Source organism: Erinaceus europaeus, chromosome 4, assembly GCF_950295315.1.
Source record: "Erinaceus europaeus chromosome 4, mEriEur2.1, whole genome shotgun sequence".
NCBI classification, from domain to species: domain Eukaryota; kingdom Metazoa; phylum Chordata; class Mammalia; order Eulipotyphla; family Erinaceidae; genus Erinaceus; species Erinaceus europaeus.
The window spans coordinates 142,685,098-142,708,628 of NC_080165.1; the positions used below are offsets into that span (position 1 = coordinate 142,685,098).

The window sequence follows — 23,531 nt, forward strand, 5'->3', positions numbered from 1 at the left end:
CAACTAGAGCTTGGTTTAATCTAACATCCCATCCAGATATGATTTTCTTCCCAGAGGTTAACTCAGCTTATACACTAATAAACACTGCACCTTAACATGTTGACTAATATTTATCCTGCCCAAAATTACTAGCACACAATATTAAAAAAAAAAAAAAATGGGGCCTGGTGGTAGCTCAGCGAATTAAGTGCACATGGCATGAAGTGCAAGGACCAGCAGCCAGTTAAGCACACATAGAACTAAGTGCAAAGACCCAAGCAAGAATCCGGGTTCAAGCCTCTGATCCCCAACTGCGGAAGGACATCTCACAAGTAGGGAAGCAAGTCTACAGGTGTCTCTTTCTCTCTCCCTCTTTATCTCCCCTTCCCCTTTCAATTTCTCTATCCCATCCAATAAAAATGGAAAAAAAAGGGAGTCGGGCTGTAGCGCAGCGGGTTAAGCGCAGGTGGCGCAAAGCACAAGGACCGGCATAAGGATCCTGGTTCGAACCCCGGCTCCCCACCTGCAGGGGAGTCGCTTCACAGGCGGTGAAGCAGGTCTGCAGGTGTCTGTCTTTCTCTCCTCCTCTCTGTCTTCCCCTCCTCTCTCCATTTCTCTCTGTCCTATCCAACAACGACAACAACAATAATAACTACAACAGTAAAACAACAAGGGCAGCAAAAGGGAATAAATAAATTAAATAAATATTTTTTTTAAAAAAAATGGCCACCAGGAGCGGTGGATTTGTAGTGCTGGCGCTGACCCCAGCAATAGCCCTGGAAGCACAAAAATAATAGTAATAATAATAACATAACTGAAAAACTAAGATAACTGCCCTCTCCCTCCCATCCTCCCCCTTTATTTACCTTCCCTTATCCTATTTCCTTGCTGGACTGAAGTATGAAAACAGAAATAATCCCTGAGCAAAAGCTTCGAACCTGTGTCTAAACCACCCAAAGCTGATTTGAACACACTTACCAACATCTCCGTAAACATACAGGCCCCTTGGAGGTTTGCTCCTTGAAAATAGCTGCAAATCAAAAACAAGTGATAAATCTCTAAGAGGGAAAGAGTTAAATGTCACCATGTACATAGTGTTCCTAGTTGTGCCATATGTGGACTAGGAGGGCTTGGCATACACCCTAAGTGTGAAGACTTGATGCAGACTGCTGTGATGAAGACTGGGAGGGAGCCTGGAGAAGACACATTCCTTGCATTCTCGAGGCCCCAGGTTCAGTCCCCAGCACTGCATATAGCAAAGTGATGATCACGTTCCGCTTCTCTCTCCTAAGATCGGTCTTGTTTTCAAGGCTGTCATGATGGTCCAGTGTAATTTGGTGGAAGGATATTAGGGTGGGGGGGCAGGGAGGGTATGTGCAGGTAACACATTTTGGGGAGGTGAGAAATTGAACTTACAAAGCGTTTGTGGGTTGGAGTGAGGGAAGGAGATAGCATAAAGCTGATGCAAAAAGACGTTAATGCCTGAGGCTCTGAGATCCTAGTTCAATCCTCTGCACCACCACAAGCCAGAGTTAAGTAGTGGTCTGATTAAAAAAAAATTTTTTTTCTTGAGGTAATTTTCCTCAAAAGCAAATAAAAATTATTATTAAAGTGTCAGAGATAGAAACAGAGTTAAGACTGTGATGAGCCAGAGAAAGACAGGGCAGGGCACCTTCTATGCCATGGGCCAGGCCCAGCTCTGAGTTCCTGAGACACAACATGAGGGAGGGGCCCACGGTCCTGGAGGAAACCCCGGCTATCTCTGCCCCCGAATAATGTAGTGGCCCAGAAAGGTGACACCAGGCGTGCACAAGCCCACAGCACCACTAAAGGGAAAGAAAAGAAAAGGCAGGGAGCCGGGTGGTGGCGCACCTGGTTGAGCGCACATGTTACAGTGCACAAGGACCCAGGTTTGAGCCCCTGGTCCCCACCTGCAGGGGGAAAGCTTCACAAGTGGTGAAGCAGGGATGCAGGTGTCTCTCTGTCTCTCTCCCTCTCTATCAACCCCTTCCCTCTCAATTTCCGGCTGTATCTATCCAATAAAGAAAGACAATAAAAAAAATTTTTTTTAAAGAAAAGAAAAGGGAGAGAGGAAAGAAAAGATTGTGATGCCCAGCTTTAAAAGAGAAACTATTGAGAGTCGGGCGGTAGTGCAGCGGGTTAAGCGCACGCGGAACAAAGCACAAGAACCTGCGGAAGGATCCGGGTTCCAGCCCCCAGCTCCCCACCTGCAGGGGAGTCCCTTCACAGGCGGTGAAGCAGGTCCGCAGGTGTCTATCTTTCCCCCTCTGTCTTCCCCTCCTCTCTCCATTTCTCTCTGTCCTATCCAACAACGAACGACATCAACGACAATAATAACCACAGCAAGACTACAACAAGGGCAACCAATGGGGGAAAAATGGCCTCCAGGAGCAGTGGATTCATGGTGCAGGCACTGAGCCCCAGCAATAACCCTGGAGGCAAAAAAAAAAAAAAAAAAAGAGGAACTAAGAAACCTGGCAGCCTATCGTAAGGGCTCTGATGTCATCTGATACAATCAGACTATGTTGAGTGAAGTTCAAGGCAAAACGGTCAACGAAAAGTGAGGAGAATGGCTCAAAGGAAAATCAGCCCTCAGGGTCCCATCGTCTGTGTCACTTAATCAAAGAATTGTTTTTTTCATTCTAGGGCAGACTTTCAGATAGAGATAAAGACAGAGACAGAGAGACAGAGGGAAAACACCAAAGCTCCCTTTAGTTCAGTAGAGGAGTGGGCTCAAACAAACTCACTATGTTTTTACACAGCACTTTGGCAAACGCTATTACTGTGTATACTGTACTACTTGTACTGATCAATCTTATTAATACTATACATATTAAATACCGCATGTAATCAGTATGATGTGGTATGACATTTTATAGCAATACATAGCAAGTGACAGATACCACTGTGGAGTGCCAGAGGCAGAGATCCTCAACATCTGGCATCACACACAGCTGGGCTGGCATGAAAACTAGTAAAGGTGCAGATGATGTGGTGAGCAGGGTGGACCCTCTGGCTGATGATGTCAGAGCTTGGTGATCTAGACACTGTTATATACTCCAAGTAAGTGCTCTTGGAAAGGGAAGCCAATTTTCTCCTTGCAAAAAATCCCAGTCTTGGAAACAGGCGGTGGCACACCTGGTTAAGCGCCCACATTACAGTGCGTGAGGACCCAGGTTCAAGCCCCCGGTCCCCAACTGCAGGGGGGAAGCTTCATGAGTGGGGAAGCAGGGCTGCAGATGTCTCTCTGTCTCTTTCCCTCTCTATCTCTCATTCCCTTCTCAAGTTCTCTCTGCCTCTATCCAATAATGAAGATATTTTTTCAATGTAAAGGAAAAGAAAGAAAGGAAGAAAGGTCAAAAAAGGAGGAAGAAGTGAAAGGAAAAGGAAAAGTAAGAGAATAGGAGAGAGGAGAGAAGGAGGGGGCGGAGAAGGGGAGCTAAATCCGGGGTCACAGGGTTGTGCCCTTCCTGTCCCCTCCCTGCATGCCCTGTGGAGGAAGTCAGAAACATCCTGCCAGAGCTCTGGTTCACTCCAGGCTCCAGATCTGCTCCTCCAAGCCTTGCCTGCTACCCTAGGTCTTCCCTGCCAAATGCCAAAGGGTTGAGTCATCTCTTCCTACAGTCTTTGTTTGAAATGGCTATTGTGAACTGCTTCCTGCCAGGACTCTGCCACACATCCAGCCCCTGTAACATTCTCTCTTCACGCTAGACAGAGGCTTGAAAATCTGAACAGGAGCTAGTTTCTGGGTTTTTTCTAATGTTATTATTTATTTATGATTGGATAGACAGAGAGAAATTGAGAGGAGAAGGGGCAAGAAAGGAGAGAAACAGATACCTACAGCCCTGCTTCACCACTTGTGAAGCTTTACCCCTGCAGGTGCGGGCCAAGGACTCGAACCCGGGTCCTTCTGCACTATAATGTGTGCTCTTAACCAGGTGTGTCAACCACCTGGCCTCTGGAAGTTAGTTTCTCTTCTAAGCAACTGCAAGATGCGCTATGTCACTTGTTTTTACTTGTAAAGTAGCACAGTGACAATTTCTCTAATGGACTTTTTTTTCTCCTGTTGATTTTTATTTTTATTTCTTTTCCTTTATTGGGGGAAATTAATGTTTTACATTTGACAGTGAATACAATGGTTTGTACATGCATTACATTTATCAGTTGTCCAAATAACAATACAACCCCCCACTAGGTCCTCTGTCATCATTTTCCAGGACCTGTACTCTCCCCTCCACCCACCCCAGAGACCTTTACTTTGGAGCAATACACCAATTCCAGTTCTGGTTCTACTTGTGTTTTCTCTTCTGATCTTGTTTTTCAAATTCTGCCTGAGAAATCATCCCATATTCATCCTTCTGTTTCTGACTTATTTCACTAAATTTTATTTCTTCAAGCTCCATCCAAGATGGGCTGAAAATGGTGAAATCATCATTTTTAATATCTGAGTAGTAGTATTCCATTGTGTATATAGACCACAACTTGCTCAGCCACTTAGCTGTTGTTGGACACCTGGGTTGCTTCTAGGTTTGGCTGTTACAAATTGGGCTGCTATGAACATAGGTATACACAAATCGTTTTGGATGGGTGTGTTGGGTTCCTTAGGATATATCCTCAGGAGAGGAATTGCAGGATCATAGGGTAGGTCCATTTCTAGCCTTCTGAGAGTTCTTCAGACTGTTCTCCACAGAGGTTGGACCAATTGACATTCCCACCAGCAGTTCTTTTCTTAAAAAAAAAATTTATTTATTTATTTATTCCCTTTTGTTGCCCTTGTTGTTTCCTTGTTGTAGTTATTATTGTTGTTGTCATCGTTGTTGGATAGGACAGAGAGAAATGGAGAAAGGAGGGGAAGACAGAGAAGGGGAGCGAAAGATAGACACCTGCAGACCTGCTTCACCACCTGTGAAGGGACTCCCCTGCAGGTGGGGAGCCAGGGCTCGAACCGGGATCCTTACTCCGGTCCTTGCACTTTGCGCCACCTGCGCTTAACCCGCTGCTCTACAGACCGACTCCCCCCACCAGCAGTTGTAATGGACTTTCTGGTGAGAATCCAATTGTGTTTTAGATTGTACAAATGGTAAATTTGAGGATGAGGAAGATCACTTACTGCCACTGAGCATAAAAGATACAGCCAAGTGCAGCAGCTGAATCAAAAGATGTGGCTGTGTGTGCTGATACTGTGACTTCTTCTTAGCTGTGTGGCTCTGGGTCAACCACAGCAATGCTACAACCGCCTGTTTCCTTATCTGTAGAGTGCAGCGCAGAGCACTGGGGAGTTCCCACTCACTTCCCACTTCTGGGTGCCTAATCACAACGCCCACTCACTCAGGCGAAGCCTGCAGACTTCACGGACTTACTGATATCTACAGCCAGCCAGTCTTTGGGCCGTGGGAATAAACAACACCCTCTCTAAAGTGCACTGGAGCTATTTTACATCTAAGGAAATCCATACCAAGCCGATCGAAACTACATTCAGAAACATGTAGCACAGTCTCAAATATAGTCTGCCAGCTAAGCTATAAAGAAAGCCTCAGGGGAGGCAGCAATGCAGTGGGTTAAGTGCACGTGGCTCAAAGCACAGGGACGGGTTAAGGATCCCGGTCCGAGCCCCTGGCTCCCCACCTGCAGGGGAGTCGCTTCACAGGCGGTGAAGCAGGTCTGCAGGTGTCTGTCTTTGTCTCCCCCTTTCTCTCTGTCCTATCCAACAACAACGATAGCAATAAAAAATAATAATAACTACAACAACGATAAAGCAACCAGGGCAACAAAAGGGGGGGGGGGAAATAGCCTCTAGGAGCAGTGGATTCATGGTGCAGGCACCAAACCCCAGCAATAACCTTGGAGGCAAACAAATAAATAACTACAGGAAGTTGGGCGGTAGCGCAGCGCTGCGGGTTAAACACACATGGCGCAAAGCACAAGGACCCGCAAAAGGATCCTGGATCGAGCCCCCGGCTCCCCACCTACAAGGGGGGTTGTTTCACAAGCGGTGAAGCAGGTCTTCAAGTGTCTTTCCCTCCTCCTCTCTGTCTGCCCCTCCTCTCTTGATTTCTCTCTGTCCTATCCAACAACAACAATAACTACAACAACAATAATAATAGCAACGATGAACAACAAGGGCAACAAAAGGGAAAAAATAGCCTCCAGGAGCAGTGGATTTATAGTGCAGGCACCAAGCCCCAGCAATAACCCCGGAGACAATAAATGGACAAATAACTCAAAATGGACTAACCAAAATCTGGCCACCCAACTTTAGATAATATTATTACAACAATGATAAATGTCTTGGATGTGGTTAGGATGATAGTTATAAAGGAGAATGTCCTCCTACGAGACATGTAATAATGCCTTTTTATTATTATTATTATTTTAAGGCTCATTTAAAATGAGCTAGAGCACAAGAGAGAGAGAAGAGACCAGAACACTTTTTGGCTCTGTTAAATAGCACCATCAGGATTGAACCTGAGACTTCTAGGTTTTAAGCATGTAAGTCTTGTGCTCTTCTGCTGAGCAATCTCACAGGCCTTATCATGAGTCTTGTTAAGATTTATGTATTCAGAAGAGAGAGAGAGAGAGAGAACACCAGAGAATCACTCTGATATATCTAATGCCTGGAATCAAACTCAAAACCTCATTCCTCCAAGTCCTATACTTTATCTAGTCTGTTACCTCCAGAACAGCAATATAATCATGTTTCTTCTTCCTCTCCTTCTTCTCCTTCTCCTTCTCCTTCTTATATTGCCACCAGAGTTTGTTGTTGGGGGGGGGGGGGGTTGGTGCCAGCACCACGAATCCACTGCTCCCAGGGGCCATTTTTCTCTTTCCTTTCTTTCTTTCTTTCTTTCTTTCTTTCTTTCTTTCTGTTTTTTAGGTGTCTTTTTTTTTAACCTTTTTAATGTTTTATGTTTTTATATTGCAGAATTACATGTCGACAGGGGTTTGAATCCACACCATTCCCACCACCAGAGTTCTGAATCTTCACTCTCCCCACTGCAGTCCACCACAGGTCCCCTGAAGTTGTAGACATGGGCCAACCATCTTCTCGACAACTATCTGTCCACATTTATACATGGCTCCCCTTCTTTTCCTGATTCACTCCTCTTTTTCCCTCTGAGCCACTCACGACATCATAACTACCTCCATATGTCCCTCTCCTTTTCCTTCTCTCTCTCTGGGTGCTGATGGAGCTGGAGTGCAGAGTCCTCTTATCTTCCTCCTGTCACTTCTCCCCTGCTGGGAGTCTGGATCAAGGTTGTTTATGGGGAGCAGAAGGTAGGAGGTCTGGGTTCTGTAGCTGCTTCTCTGCTGAGCAAGGGCACTGACAGGTCGATCCATACTCCAGCCTATTTCTATAGTTTCCTAGTGGACCAGAGCTCTGGACATGCGAGAGTTCAGGACACATTGGTGAGGTCGTCTGCCCAGAGAAGTCAGGCTGGAATCATGGTAGCATCTGTGACTTGGTGTCTGGAAGGAGGCTGTGGTTTTTTTCAGCGGTAGATTCTGTGTCCAGTTTGGTCTCTTGTTGTGCACAACAGTCGTATCGGGGAGAGTGAAGGTCTGATTGCAACTACTCCATAAACCATGCCTCCCAGAAATCCCATATTTTTTCTTTTTTTCTTTCTTTCTTTTTTTTCCTATTTTATTGACTAGGACAGAGAGAAATTGAGAGAGGTGGGGGAGATAGAGAGGAAGAGAGAAAGATAGACACCTGCAGTCCTACTTCACCGCTCATGAAGCTTCCCTCCTGTAGGTGGAAAAGGGGGACTTGAACCTGGGTCCTTGCACACAGGTCTTGTGCTTAATACTACTATGTGAGCCACCGCCTGGTCCCTCTGGTCCTTTGCTAACAAAGCAATTATTAAGATGTACAAATTACTTTCAGGTGATTTTTTTTTTAATCAATGTACTGTTGAAATTTTTCAAAATAAAAAAAAAAACAGAAAAAAACTAAATAAATTTTGGGAACTATCATATTACTTTTTGAACTAGATCTAAAATCAAGTATTTATATTTTAAACAACTATCTTCAAAACTATCACCAAATCTACTCTTTTAACTGCTCCAAAATTAACAGCTGTCATCTGTCCATTATTGTAAAAATTTGCTTCAATCATTCTAACTTTATCCTTTATTCCTTATGTTAAAATCATAGCCTAAAAAAAAAAAGTTCAAGGTGATTCTTATCAAAGTTATGAATTAAAATAGCATGTCCTCTGCCTTTCTGGGGCACTCTCCATCTGGTACTTCAACATAATTTCCATCAGGACAATTAGCTAATAAAGGTGGTGTTGTTAAAATTAATGTGCTTTTAGAATTTGCTTAAAATGCAGAAATGTTCATTTTTCTCTGGCTTTTTTTTCCCTCTAATATCTTTCTATCTATCTATGTATCTACCTGATAGAAAACTCTGGCATGAGCAGTGCTGGGGATAGAACTCAGAACCTCAACGTGCAATTCTAGAGCCCTACCTGCTATGAACCTCCTAGGCCACTGACTCACTTCACTTACTGTGATACTCTCCCGTTTCAGCCACGTTGTAGCAGCAGAATATCTAACCTTCCGCTGAGTAAGAGAGCTATCACAGCTTCCTTACCACTCACGTGTCACTGGACACTTGGGTTATATCCACATCTTGACAGTCACCTACAGAGCTTGCGCTGCACACAGCTGGCCATGCTTCTATTTCGGCAATGTGAAGGACTCAAAGGGGTGGGGGCGGTGGGGGAGAGTTGAAAGGAGGTTGGGGGCCCAGTGCTCTACGGTGGAGGGAGAAAGTGTTCTGCTGCTCATCTCAAGGAAATGTGAAACGGTAGCCCGGTGACAACAGTCCTGTAGAACATTTCCTCAATAAAATAAAAACAGTAATAATATATTTTAAATAGTCTGTTTTAACGTTTCTCCACATTCTCCTCACCGTTCTCATATTTCCCAAATCAAAAGAATCAGTGACAGTGATATGGCCTAACACAGAGCTAACTGCATCTTTGATCTTCGTCGAATTATTATTTCTTATCAAAAGACAGAATGAAAGGGAGCAAGAACCAGAGCACCATTCTGGCACATAGAATGTCAAGGAGCAAACTCGGGACTTCATGTTCCCAGGTCCAATATTCTAGCCATTGTGCCACCTGCCAGGCCTCCTTCCTTCTCTTCTTCCTTTCCTTTCTTTTTTTCTTCCCTCTGCTTTCCTTTTCTTCTCTCTCTCTCTTCTTTTTTTCTCTCTTTCTTTTTTTCTCCCCAGAGCACCACTCAGTTCTGGTTTATGGTGGTACCAGAGGCTGATCCTGGGACCTCGGGCCTTCAGCCTACTATACACCAGGCCCTATTAGAACTTATATCATAGCCTGTTAGAACTTCTGATATACACACAGTCTGTCGTGGACCAAACTGTCAACATATGGTACATGACGGTATGTATGCCGCACTTTTCTTATCCTCTTACGGTCTCGGGTTTTTCATGTCTCGCTGTCTAACTAATGCTGTAACGGCTGTGGAGAAGCAGATGAGCTCCTGAGTTAGTGCTTTTGTTTTCTTTGGATAAAGGCACAGAGCTGGAATTTCTGGAACATCCAATAGTTCTGTTGTTGTCATCAGTGTCAGGAAGTACAGAAAGATACGTTAAATGCCTATTTACAGAAAGGACCTATGAGCACATAACGTATTTCTCTTAGGAATTATCAGGTGTTTACTATTTCCGTCATCAAATGATGCATACTCTTTAAAACGAAAAAGAAAAAAAGCAAAGAAAAACTAGGTATTCTACACAGGGGCCTCCTCATCTCTTTTTTCTTTTAATTTATTTATTCCCTTTTGTTGCCCTTGTTGTTTTATTGTTGTAGTTATTATTATTGTTGTTGTTGGATAGGACAGAGAGAAACTGAGAGAGGAGGGGAAGACAGAGAGAAAGATAGACACCTGCAGACCTGTTTCACTGCTTGTGAAGCGACTCCCCTGGAGGTGGGGAGTCAGGGGCTGGAACCAGGATCCTTATGCTGGTCCTTGCACTTTGCGCCATGTGCGCTTAGCCCGCTGTGCTACCGCATGACTCCCTCCTGGTCAATTTCATGGCAAGCAGATAAGCCCTATTATTATTTCTACCATTACTAAACTGTGACTTATTTTACTTTTAATTTGCCATAGCTAACAAAACCATGGAAGTTTCAGGAGGACAACTTCATGCCTTAATATTTATAGGGACCGGGCTGGGGAGAAAGCATAATGGTTATGCAAAAGACTTTCACACTGAGTATCTGAGGGCCCAGGTTCAGTCGTCAGCACCGCCATAAGACAGAGCTGAGCAGTGCTGTGGTCTCAGTCTCTCTCTCCGTCTCTTTATTTTTCTCTTTCTCAGGAAAAAATAATCATTATTATTATAAATAAAACATTTAAAGTAAATATTTATAGTGACCCACACCCTCCCCCAAAGTTCTGGTTCCACTCACTAGGATCTTGGTACTGTAGTGTGACAGTATATAACCGCACTCCTGGATTGTTCCCAGTAATGGAAACCAGTGTTACTGCAATACAAAATTCAGGAACTTAGGTAACAGAATTGTACACTGGACCTGCCTCAGACTCCACAAGAGAAGACGTCCTACTGAATATTTGCTGACTCCTGGCTGTGACCTGGCAAACATCCCACGCTACCAGAGCCCCATTCCTGCCTGTAAAATCTATTCTAAAGGAGTCAGTTCTGGTTAACAGTGCGAGGTAGATTTCTAACCCTAAAGGAGTCAGTTCTGGTTAACAGTGCTAGGTAGATTTTTAACCCTAAAACCGTAACAGCTGAGCTCTACTCCCTTTTCTTTCTTTTATGGGACTTATTAAAGACAGCCTCATCTAGATCGATAGCACATTTTCCTCTGCAGGAACCGTGACAGAAATTAATAGCGACTGAGTATGTTGGCTCATTTTTTCTGGACTGTAGATTAACTGGGCTTAAAGTAAAGAAGTTCTTTTCTACCTGCTAAATGCATTGTTCTTGGAAGGACGAGAGAGTTAACCGAGTGGGGAAAAAAAAAAAAAAAGACAAGATGGTGGAGGAGGAAGCTGCTAATGACAATTTATCACTAGGGAAAAAACTGCCAACTATTTTGTGGTGACTAAGAGGAAAAAGAACGGAGGAGGCTCCATCCTTCAGTCCCCCAGTTTCCAGGACTCTTGGGCTATCCTGTCTTCTGACGGAGGAGAGACCTGGCTGCCTACAGAGGCACTGATTAACGGGAACAGAGGGTTTTAGAGCAGCTCCACACCTCACTCAGTTCCCTCCCTCCCTGACTCTGGGAATGCTTGATTTGGCTGTGTAAGAGTAATTCTAATTATAGTGATTTACATGAACTACTTACCATTTATGCCTAATTATCTCACAGCACAATAACAATTATGCATACATTAGATGTGGGCTAACCTGGTTGCCAGTTTTATTTGATAACAAAAGCTCATTCTTTACAGTGTGTTGCTCTCTGCTATGGTCATCTGCTCCAAAACTGTCTCACTGTGACTTGGGTGCTGCAGTCAATGTAACCTAGGTAGGTGAAAGTAGTCTGGTAGTCTGCCACCATTTTTTTTTTACCCCACCGAGTAATAATTCTGGCATTTTGTGAAGAATGTGTATTTTGAATTAATACCATAGCTTGGTGTGACAGGCAGGTTCTTAGGGGGGAGGGTGGTGGCACACCTGGTTGAGCGCACATCTTACATGCACAAGGACCCAGGTTTGAGTCCCTGGTCCCCATGTTCAGGAGGAAAGCTGTGTGAAGGGTGAAGCAGGACTGCACGTGTCTCTCTGTCTCTCTCTCTCCTTTCCCTCTCAATTTCTGACTGTCTCTATCCAAAAAATAAATAAACATAATTTTTAAAAAAGTTTCTTAGGAGGGAGTCCGGCGGTAGCGCAGCGGGTTAAGCTCACGTGGCGCCATGCAAAGCGCAGGGACCGGTGTAAGGAAACCGGTTCGAGCCCCCGGATCCCCACCTGCAAGGGAGTCGCTTCACAGGCGGTGAAGCAGGTCTGCAGGTGTCTATTTTTCTCTCCCCCTCCCTGTCTTCCCCTCCTCTCTCCATTTCTCTCTGTCCTAACAGGGACGACATCAATAACAACAACAATAATAACTACAAAAAAAAAAAAAAAGACAAGGGTCACAAAAGGGAAAATAAATAAATAAAATAAAATAAAATAAAAAGTTTCTTAGGAGTACAATGGGGGAGGGTATATCCACCATCACGAATGTTTAAATGTCCGCGTTAAGCAGGTGCAGCAAGACGGTGCACTGACTGGTGCCCACCGTGACTCAGCTTCAAGCCCCGCCATCACGACATCTGGGGAAGCTTCAAAACTGCCAAGCCTTTTGCTTTCTTGCTCTCTCTCCTTCTTGTGCTCCCTCTCTCTCTCTCTCTCAAAAAGTCCGACCGAAGCACTTACGTCACTCACAGAGATAAAAAGTAGAATGGCAGCTGCCAAGGGAAAGGGTACGAGATTGGTGGTTGCAGCAGACCAGAAATGGGACAGTGGGGGGGCACGGAGGGGCTGAGTTCAACCCCTGGCATCAGTGTGTCTGAGTGATGCTCTGGTTCTCTCTCTCCCCATCTCATTAATAAGTAAATATCTTTAAAACTTTGATTAAAACTAAATTAGAATTTTAAAAAAATGGTGACTCTAATTTAAAATATTGTACTATATATTGAAGAGCTGTTAAAGAAGTAGTCATCTCCATTAAAAAAAAAATTATAGTTATTCAGAGGGAGGCAATTACCCTTCATATGCAGTGCCTTTCTTCTAAAGACTTTGTAGTAAGAGTGGAGGGGGGTAGATAGCATAATGATTATGCAAAGAAACTCTCATGCCTGAGGCTCCAAAGTCCAGGTTCAATCCCCTGCACCACTATAAGCCAGAGCTGAGCAGTAGTCTGGTAAAATAAAAAAAAAAAACAACTTTGTAGTAAAAAAGCATTTGTGTGGAAGTGGCCTAGGCCACCAGTTAAAGAAAATCAAAAGCTTTAGTTAAACCGTATTCTAATTCTTAGTACTATTACTATCTCTCATAATCTTAAAATGCCATGAGCCTCTATACTTAGCTAAGGAAATTAAGAGTTTTCTTATCATCCTAGAACTTCAGCAAAAGCTCAAAGCTGAGGACAAGGAAGACAAAATTGCCCTGCACTTTACAGAACAACATTAGACACACAGTCATATTCATGCAGAAATTACTTAAAGAAAAAAAATGTCGGGAGTCGGGCGGTAGCGCAGCGGGTTAAGCGCATGTGGTGCAAAGTGCAAGGACTGGTGAAGAATCCCATTCGAGCCCCCGGCTCCCCACCGGCAGGGGAGTCGCTTCACAGGCGGTGAAGCAGGTCTGCAGGTGTCTATCTTTCTCTCCCCCTCTCTGTCTTCCCCTCCTCTCTCCATTTCTCTCTGTCCTATCCAACAACGATGACATCAATAACAACAACAATAACTACAATAACAATGAAAAACAAGGGCAACAAAAGGGAAAATAAATAAATATTTTTAAAAAATTTTTTTTAAAAATGTCAAGGGAGAAAGTTGTCAGCTAGGCAAGGCGTTTTCCCCAAACAGATCACGCAGAAAGTGTGAGATGCCCAAAAGATGCTTCTAGAAAGATGAGTGAATGTCAGACAGTGCAGAGGGATGTCCCCCTTCTTGGCCAGGTGCTTGTTTAGGAGAAGGAATCCACTGGTAGCTACCAAAACAGAGTGTGGAAGAGCTCGAAACACTTAGCATGCATCCCCAGGAGGACGGGGGTGTCCAGGATGAAGACAGAAACTGCTGCCTGCCTCACAGCTGCTTAAATCTGAAGGAAGAACACTGACTACTACTGCCATGAGGCCATGCTGAGAGAAGAAATTATGCAGGGGCCAGGCAGTGGCACACCTGGTTAAGCGTACACAGTACAGTGCTCAAGGACCCTGGGTTCAAGCCCCTGGTCCCCACCTGCAGGGGAAAAGCTTTATAAGTGGTGAAGCAGGGCTGCAGGTGTCTCTGACTCTCTCCCCCTCTCTCTCTCACCTCTCCTCTCAATTTCTCTTTGTCTCTATCCAGTAATAAATAAATACCTAATATTTGAAAGAAAGAAAGGAAGAGAGAAAGAAATTATGCCGGGGGGGGGAGGAGGCAGGTAGTGGCGCACCTGGTTAAGCACACACATTACAGTGTGCAAGGACCCAAGTTCAAGTACCTGGCCCCCACCTGCAGGGGGAAAGCTTCCTGAATGGTGAAGCAAGCATGCAGGTGTCTCTCTCCCTCTGTATCTCCCCCTTCCCTTTCTCTCTGTCTCTATCCAATAATAAATAAGTAAAAGATTTTTTTAAATGTAGTAGAATACGATCATGAAACAGCATGAAATTGTCTACTGGTCCCTCTACACACGTTCTTGTCAATCCCCATGGCTGTTCTCTGGATGTTGCATATACCTTCCTTTCACTTTCTGGGACATCTTGCTTCTTATTTAGGTAAGGATTGTTGCCACTTAGTTTTTTTTGTTTGTTTGTTTTCAGATCATTTTATTGGTGGGGAGTCACTGGTTTAACAGTACAGCTGTTGACACATGGTACAATTTCTCATGTCCCCAAATAGTCTGCACAACAGCGACAGCCCACTTTGTTTTCTTTGGGGGGGGGGGTATGGCTTACCGTGGACATTAAATACAGTAGTTTGTACATGTGTAACATTTCTCAGTTTGCCACATAACAATTCAACCCCCTCCATGTCTTCCTCTGCCATCATGTTCCAGGACTTGAACCCTCCCCACCTACCCCAGAGTCGTTTACTTTGGTGCAGTTCTTAACACTTTTTTTGTTTTTTTGCCACAAGCTTATCACCAAGGCTTGGTGCCTGCGTGATGAATCCACCACAACCAGCAGTTGTGTTTGCTTGCTTCCTTCCTTCCTTCCTTCCTTCCTTCATTTGACAGACAAAAGGGAAATTAAGAGGGCAAGGGGAAGGTAGAAAGGGAGAGAGAAAAGGAGACACCTGTAGCACTGTTCTCCTGCTTGTGAGGTTCCCCCCACCTCCACCTCACATGTGGGGCTCTGGGGCGTGTGTTGTTTTCGACGGGCTGGCTTCACGGGTGGGTAACAGACGACCAAGGACTCATGGTTGGGTTGTACTCAGTATCTCTTTATTCATGCAGGACGCAGCGCAATCTATACCAAGCTAAGCTAAACTAAACTAAAACGAACAATGTTGTCTTTATATATACTTCCCAAGTAGGGTGTGAACAGGATGTGACATAGAGAGGGTGGAGAGAAAAGTGACTGGTGAAAATCAGGGTGTGACAAGGAGAGGGGGCAGAGCAGGTGAGAATTCTACCACTAAACCACCAATGCCCTGGATGGAAGGTGGTGCTTGTTAACAGAGGTTATGTAAATAGAATAGTGTTATGTAAATAGAATGCAGGGGGGATTAAACCAAATGAAACAGAAGGGGTTTTTAGAAGCATACCAACAGGCGTGAACCTGGGCCCTTGAACAGGGTAATGTGTGCACTCTCCCAGATGCACCACCACATAGCTCCAGGTTCATTCCCTTTGTAAAATACTTACACTCTTTTTTTTCCCCCTTTTGTTGCCCTTGTCGTTGTAGTTATTATTGTTGTTACTGATGTCGTCGTTGTTCGATAGGACAGAGAGAAATGGAGAGAGGAGGGGAAGACAGAGAGGGGGAGAGAAAGATAGACACCTGCAGACCTGCTTCACGGCAGGTGAAGCAACTCCCCTGCAGGTGGGGAGCAGGGGACTCCAACTGGGATCCTTATGCCAGTCCTTGCGCTTTGCACCACGTGTGCTTAACCCACTGCGCTACCGCCCGACTCCCAAATATTCACACTCTTAACTGTTCAGTCTTTAATGTTATACAAAGCTCACCTTTGATAAAAGGCTTTCTGCCTCTATGCTGTATCCTTTAAGGTCCTCGTGTAGTTTCTGCAAACACTGTATGACTCTTCTTTGATGCTCATCATCCTTTAGCTCCTGAGCTTTGATCAGAAAGTTGTAGTGGTCCAGGGGTCCATGGCACACAGCCAGGGCTTTTGAATAGGCATCTGGAGCCGCAGTTGGGGACATACTCTCAGATGCTTGTACTGTATATGCTATGAACAAAAAGAGACAGAGACTATTTCTTAAATGAACATATTTCAAGTGTTCCACAATTGCTTCTCAGTGATAACATTACAAAGTTAACAAGTTCTGTGGCCTGGAAGATGGTATAGCAAAAAAGATGGCCCAACTTGTAAGCATGAGGTCCTAAGTTCATGTCATGGTTCTCTTTCTGCCTCTTCCCCCCACTCCCATTAACAAATAAACAAATCTTAAAAAAGAGAAAAAAAGAAAGGGAGAAGAAAGAAAGAACGAGAGAGAGAAAGAATGAACGAAAAAAAGAAAAAGAGAAGGTAAAGAAAAAGAAAAAACTTTCAGTCAGGGGCCAGGTAGTGGTGCACCTGGTTAATCGCACACATTACAGTGCATGAGGACATGGGTTCAAGCCCCTGGTCCCCAACTGCTGTTGGGGATAAGGTTCACAAGTGGTGGAGCAGTGCTTCAGGTGTCACTCTCTCTCTCTCGCTCTCTCCCTATCACTCCCCTTCTTCTCGATTTCTGTCTCTGTCAAATAAATTAATAATAAATAAAGAAATGAGGGGGTTCAAGCCCCTGGTCCCCACCTGCAGAGGGAAAGCTTCCACAAGTGGTGGAACAGGGCAGTAGGTGTCTCTCTCTCCCTCTATATTTCCCCCATCCTCATAATTTCTGGCTGTCTCTATCCAATAATAAATAAATAAAACATTTAAAAAAAAAAAAAAGAAATGAGGGAGCTAAATGAAGAGATAAATAAACTAGAACTATTGAACATTTTCAGAGTAAAAATGTTGATTTCACCATTTTCAGCCCGTCTTGGACGTAGCTTGAAGGAATCATGTGAAGTGAGATAAGTCAGAAACAGAAGGATGAATATGGGATGATCTCACTCTCAGGCAGAAGTTGAAAAACAAGATGAGAAGAGAAAACACTCAGCAGAACTTGGACTGGGGTTGGCGTATTGCGCCAAAGTCAAAGACTCTGGGGTTGGTGGGTGGAGAGAGTACAGGTCCTGGAAAAGGATGAAGAGGACCTAGTGGGGGTTGTATTGTTACGTGGAAAAATGAGAAATGTTACGCATGTACAAACTATTGTATTTACTGTAAAACATTAATCCCCAATAAATAAATTTTAAAAACTTTAAATTAATAATAAAAACTTCCAACTGTGGGGCTATGTGTAAGCTTGGTAGAGCTTAGGTAAAACTCCCCCATCCCTGGATGGAGGTCTGGGAAAGACACCCCCTTGTTAGCCTCTCTCACAGAGATGAACAAAGGGGAAAACAGTCTCTCAGACTCAGTTTTCCCTTATCAGACTCTCAAGCCCACAGAGATCTCACTGCTCCTCCCCACTAACTAGAGGCCACATGGCTGCCTGCCTTAAGGTTGATTCAAAGTTCACATAGTCACCCAGAGTTCACATAACCACCTCACTTTTGATCACTAAAGAGAACATACTCCATCAAACACCTCCCTGACACCAGTCAGTAAAGCCCCCCAAAACGCTATTTCCTTATAGCCTTTGGAATGATGATTTACATCATGTGTTGTTTATCTTCTTTCTATCTCACTCTGCTGTGGTTTAACCCCTATGCCTCTCTCAAATGCCTTTAGATAATTAACCTGTTTGCATCATGGAGAATAACTGTCTTGACCTTTATGTATCTGCATCAATTCCTGTCATACCAGCCCCCTACCATAGGGGCAAGCTGACCTTTAAGAAACCTGTAATTTCTGACATATTTGAAAAATGTTCTTTGTTTGGTTCTCTATTTAAACCTATGTGCACCTGCCAATAAATGAGAGTGTTCCAATTCTCCCCAGTGTCTCTTGCCTATTTTGCTCAGTCCCTTGAACTAGCGAGAGAGAACTGGTTAGCTTACCTTCCTTGCTGAGAGTCACCCTGCATAAGTACCGGCATCCAACCAGTCTAACAACATACACAAGTGTATATATATATGTATATATATATACATATATATGTATATATGTATATATATATATATAAATTTCAGCAGTTAGTATAAATATCACTTTTATAAAAGTAATCATTTAAAACATATTCTAGGGAGTTGGGCAGTAGCACACTGGGTTAAGCACAGGTGGTGCAAAGCACAAGGACCAGTGTAAGGAGCCCAGTTCGAGCCCCCGGCTCCCCAACTGCAGGGGAGTCGCTTCACAAGTGGTGAAGCAGGTCTGCAGGTGTCTATCTTTCTCTGCCCCTCTTTGTCTTCCCCTTCTCTCTCAACTTCTCTGTCCTATCCAACAATGACGACATCAATAACAATAATAACCACAACAATAAAAAACAACAGGGAATAAATAAATAAATAAAACATATTTTATATAATATATTGATAATTGCCTCATTTTAACTACAGAAAACCCCAACCCATAAGCTGCAAACATAACCCTGCTGCCATGTTTTTCAATGGAAACAACTGTAGGGATTTTAAATGCAAAAAATAAAAATATGTTGATTTTTCCCACAGTTCTTAAACCGAATCAAAAAAATTTAACCTCCTATGGTCATATCAGTCATAAAAAATAAATGAAAGAAATGAAAATCCAGTTAGGAACTGAATATAAGGGTGCAAGAGATTGCATGATTATGCAAACAGGCTCTCTTGTGCCAGAGGCTCTGAGGTCCCAAGTTCAATCTCCAGCACCACCATAAACCAGAGCTGTGCAATGCACTGGTAAAAACAAAACAAGAATTAAAATAAAAATAATTCAGTATAAATCCCTTGTTAGGGGATTGCTCTATGCATTTATAAATTTTCAGTAAAGAAAGGACTAATCCTTCAAAAAAAAATAACAAAAAAGTGGGGAGGAGTGAAGGGAGTAGAAGGGATTCAGGGCCCAGCACTGAGGACAGCATTTTGTGGGTAGGTGAGACATGCTGACACCTTTAGACAGATGTGAAACGAGACCTCTGTGACAGCAATGGCTTTATAAAACATTATTTCCTCGAACCAGAAGGTGGCTTACCTGGTAGAGTACACACCTGGCCACAGACAAGACTTGGGTTCAAACTCCTTGCTACCACATGGGAGCATTTGCATGGGGAAGCTTCACAAGCTGTGTGGTCATGCTATGGTATCTCTCCTCTCTCCATCACTATTTCTCTCCCTGTCTCTCACCATGTATCTACCCAGAAATTCCTCTTCTAGGAACATATCCAAAGGAAAAAAAACATGCATCCAGACATCTATGTACACCTAAGTTCACAGAAACACAAACTTGGAAGCAACTTAGGTGTTTTCAATGACAGATGAGTGACCAAGAAACTGTGGTGTATCTACAGAGTAAAATAGACTCAGCTGTTAAGAGTACTGAAGTCAGCTCCTTCACCTCATCCTGAACAGAGCTTGAAGGAATCAGGTTAAGTAACCTAAGCAAGGGAGTCGGGCTGTAGCGCAGCAGGTTAAGCGCAGGTGGCGCAAAGCACAAGGACCGGCAGAAGGACCCCGGTTCGAACCCCGGCTCCCCACCTGCAGGGGAGTCGCTTCACAGGCGGTGAAGCAGGTCTGCAGGTGTCTATCTTTCTCTCCTCCTCTCTGTCTTCCCCTCCTCTCTCCATTTCTCTCTGTCCTATCCAACAATGACGACAACAATAATAACTACAACAATAAAACAACAAGGGCAACAAAAGGGAATAAATAAAATAAATATTTAAAAAAAAATTTAAAAAAAAAATAACCTAAGCAAAAAAGAGAAGGATGAATACAGGATGATCTCACTTGTAGGAAGAACTAAAGAAACAAGAACAGAAAGGAAAAATACAAAGTAGAATGTGGACTGAATTTGGTATACAGAGACTGAGAAACAGAGAGAGAAGAGGGAATAGAGAGGAAGAGAGACAGAGATACCCACAACCCTGTTCCACCGCTTGTGAAGCTTGCCTTGCAGGTGGGGACTGGGGACTTGAACCCAGGTCCTTGCACATGGTAACATGTGCACTCAACAGGATGTGCTACTACCTGGTCTCTGCTCCAAGGTATTTACTTGAAAGATTCGTAATCTTAAATCCACTCAAAAATCTACACACATGTAATCAACGACATTTCCTGACTGCCAAAATTAAGAAATGGACAAATGGATAGACAAAATAATATTCCAGATAACAGAATGTAATTTAGCACTAAGAAGAGATGAATCATGATGCAGATAAAACTGAAGCAAATATTACTAAGTGGGAGAGCCGAAAATCCATGGAGTGTAGATGATATATTCTAAATCTGTAGCATTCTGGGAAAAGCAGAACTATGGAGAGTCAGAAGATTGACAGTAGACAAAGAGGGTGGAGAGGAAATGAGAAATGTGCAGGCCACGCACAGAGGTGTTCAGAGTAGTGGCACTACTATGTGTGCTACTCGAAATGTATCATTTTACAGCCTCTACACTGGCAGAATGAGCTACCACAGAAATAAGCCCTCATGTAAACTATGGAGTCTGAATGGCTATGACGTGTCATGGAGGACCGTCAGTTATAGCCAAAATCGCACTTGCCTGGGAAATATGTGGATACTCTCAAGTATAAGATCCTTGGCATTGACTAACCCCGTGATATTCTGGTTCTCTCTTTCTCTCTCATTAATAAATAAATCTCTATAAAGCAAATGAAGCCTCTAAAGAGAGAGCGAGAACGAGAATCAATCAGGAAGACACTCAAGGCTGAAAGATTGGCCAGCTTAGGCCTGGATAGCAGCTGTATAAATTGAAACACAAAAGACTTCTCAAAAGCTGCATTGAATGAAGACTGTGACTACACCAGTGTACACAAATTATGGGATGCTGCTGCTGCCATATTATTTTGATTTGTATTAATTTGTCTTATTGTGCTCCAAATGGACAGTGGGAAAATGCCATTCTGAAGAGCTACGCACTAATCTACTAGCATAGATGGAAGTCACGCGAGGCCCGAGATTCTGTGCTATTCTTTGCAAAACTTCCATTTTAGGGAGCCAGGCACTGGCGCAACTGGTTAAGCGCACATAGAGGATGGCCCTAAGCTAGAACCCGAGTTCGAGCCCCTACCTGCAGCAGGGATGCTTCACAAGTGATGAAGCAGGCCTGCAGGTGCTTATCTTTCTCTCCCTCACTATCTATCCCCTCCCCTCTCAATTTATCTCTGTCCTATCAAATAAAATAGAAAAAAGAAAAAAGGAAAAAGTGACTGCCAGGTGCAGTGGATTCGTAGTGCTGGCACTGAGCCCCAGACATAACCCTAGAGGGAAGAGAAAAAAAAAAAAAGCTCCATTTTATACTTTATCTCACTACTTCCTCCTAAAATATTTTTTCTGAGAGACACCACAGCACGACACCACCGTCTGTGGAGCTACACCCTTCCCCTGTAATATCTATGGTTCTCCTTATGTGACAGCAGGGCTTAAACACAGGTCCTGTTATGGTGAGCTATTTCCCAGGAAAAATACTTTGAAGGGCTAGAAAATACAAGTTGTTGTTAAAGTTCGGCTGGGCTAGCTTCGCGGCAGTAGACAGAGACAGACTCGGGGACACACGGCTGGGCTGAGAAGCTGCAGTTTAATCTTTATTCACGAAAAGGCAAATCACCACACCATGTGCTTCCCTATCATTCTCCTTCAGCGGGTGTTCCTGGAACTCTGGACGTCCTTAGCATAGGGGGCAGGGAGAAAATGGGGCGCGAAACTAGCAAGGGCCAAACCAATTCTCTCAGAGCTGGGGGGAAGGGGAACAAACCAATATGAAACATAGCAACAACAAGTAAATGGTCAAGTGAGGATCTGAACCAAAGTCAGCCTAAACCACCAGGATGTCATCCTCATTAAAACAAGCAAAGAGGTGGAGTGGTGCAGCACTCAGAAAGCACACATTACCATGCTCAAGGACCCAGATTCAAACTGTGGTCCCTACTTGTACTGGGGAAGTTTCATGAGAGGGGAAGCAGTGCTACAGGAGTCCTTCCTTAGCTCAGTCTATCCCTCTCTACGCCCCTCTTCTGTCTCAATTTCTCTCTGTCTGTTAAAAGAAAAGGAGGAGGAGGAGAAAGAAAAAAAGAAATGAAATGAAATGAAACTAAACGAATGGCCAAGAGTGATGGCTTCTTTGTACAGACAATGAGCCCCAGTGATAACCCTGGTGTCAAAAATGTATTTGAGGGGGCCAGGTGGTAGCACAGTGGGTTAAGCACATGTGGCACAAAGCACAAGGACTGGTGTGAAGTTCCCAGTTTGAGCGCCCAGCTCCCCACCTGCAGGGGGATCGCTTCACATGTGGTGAAGCAGGTCTGCAGGTGTCTGTCTTTCTCTCCATCTCTCTGTCTTCCCGTCCTCTCTCCATTTCTCTGTCCTATCCAACAACAATGACAGCAGTAACAACAATAATAATAACAACAGCAATGATAAACAACAAGGGCAACAAAAGGGGAAAAATAGCTTCCAGGAGCAGTGGCTTCATAGTGCAGGCACTGAGCCCCAGCAATAACCCTGGAGGCAAAAAAAAAAAATGTATTAAAAAAATAATAATACTACAGACAAGTGAAAGCTAAGCTCCCAAATTCCAGAAGCATGGTCATGGAGCAGCAAGCAAGTACAGAATTTCTGGGTACTTACCCTGTGAACTCAAGGGCATCAAAATATTCAGTTGCCCACAAGGACTCACCAGTCTTTAAGAAAAAAAAAAAGCTGGCCAAGAACTAAAGCTGTGTGGTCTACTCAGGCCCTGGAAGCTGCCTAGGAAAACAAATCCCAGTTGTTCTTTCAGTGCACTCAGGAGAAAGCGATTCTCCCATGCTGCTACTTCCCAGATTCTGGAAACATGGCTGCAAGACCCTAGATTGACAGCACAGGTATGAAACCAGCCCAATGACCCATGACAGAATTTCTCCTCCCTCTCTGCCACCATAGCATATAAACAAGGAAATACAACCTGTAACCTCAAGAGTCACCTGGTGGCTTAACAACAGAAACCACACTGTAGGTAAAAGTTTAAAAGTATTCAAGATACAGTCATGTTAGGACCTACAGAAGATCAGACAAAGGTCTGAAAATTTTTTTAGAAAACTCATTATGAAGGCAATTCAAGAAACAAAATTAATAATTGAGAGGTCAGTGATGGGAACTGTATGAACTGTACCCTTCTTATCCCACAATCTTGCAATGATTATTAAATTGTCAATAATAAATTTTTTTAAAAAGTTGAAAAACAAGAAAACACAAAGCAGAACTTGGACTGGGTTTGGTGTATTGCACCAAAGTAAAGGATTCTGGGGTGGGAAGGGGAGGGTGCAGGTTCTGGAACATGATGGCAGAGGACCTAGAGGGGGTTGAATTATTATGTGGAAAACTGAGAAATGTTATTCATGTACAAACTACTGTATTTTGTCACTGTATTTTATTGTTGATTATTAACCATTAATCCCCCCAATAAAAATAAATAAATAATTTTTTAAAAGAATTTGA

The 23,531-nt window shown here is 43.7% G+C and overlaps 1 protein-coding gene across 1 annotated transcript in view; it reads right to left on the reverse strand.

Annotated features, from left to right (window-relative positions):
* The window catches only part of AFG1L (AFG1 like ATPase), a 196,686-nt gene that overhangs the window by 148,354 nt on the left and 24,801 nt on the right, over positions 1-23,531 (reverse strand). The window contains exons 2-3 of the mRNA XM_007535470.3: positions 15,881-16,104; positions 958-1,009 (exon numbers count right to left, since the gene is read on the reverse strand). Of these exons, the coding sequence (XP_007535532.1) occupies positions 958-1,009; positions 15,881-16,104 (276 nt within the window). The remainder of the gene's footprint in view (positions 1-957; positions 1,010-15,880; positions 16,105-23,531) is intronic.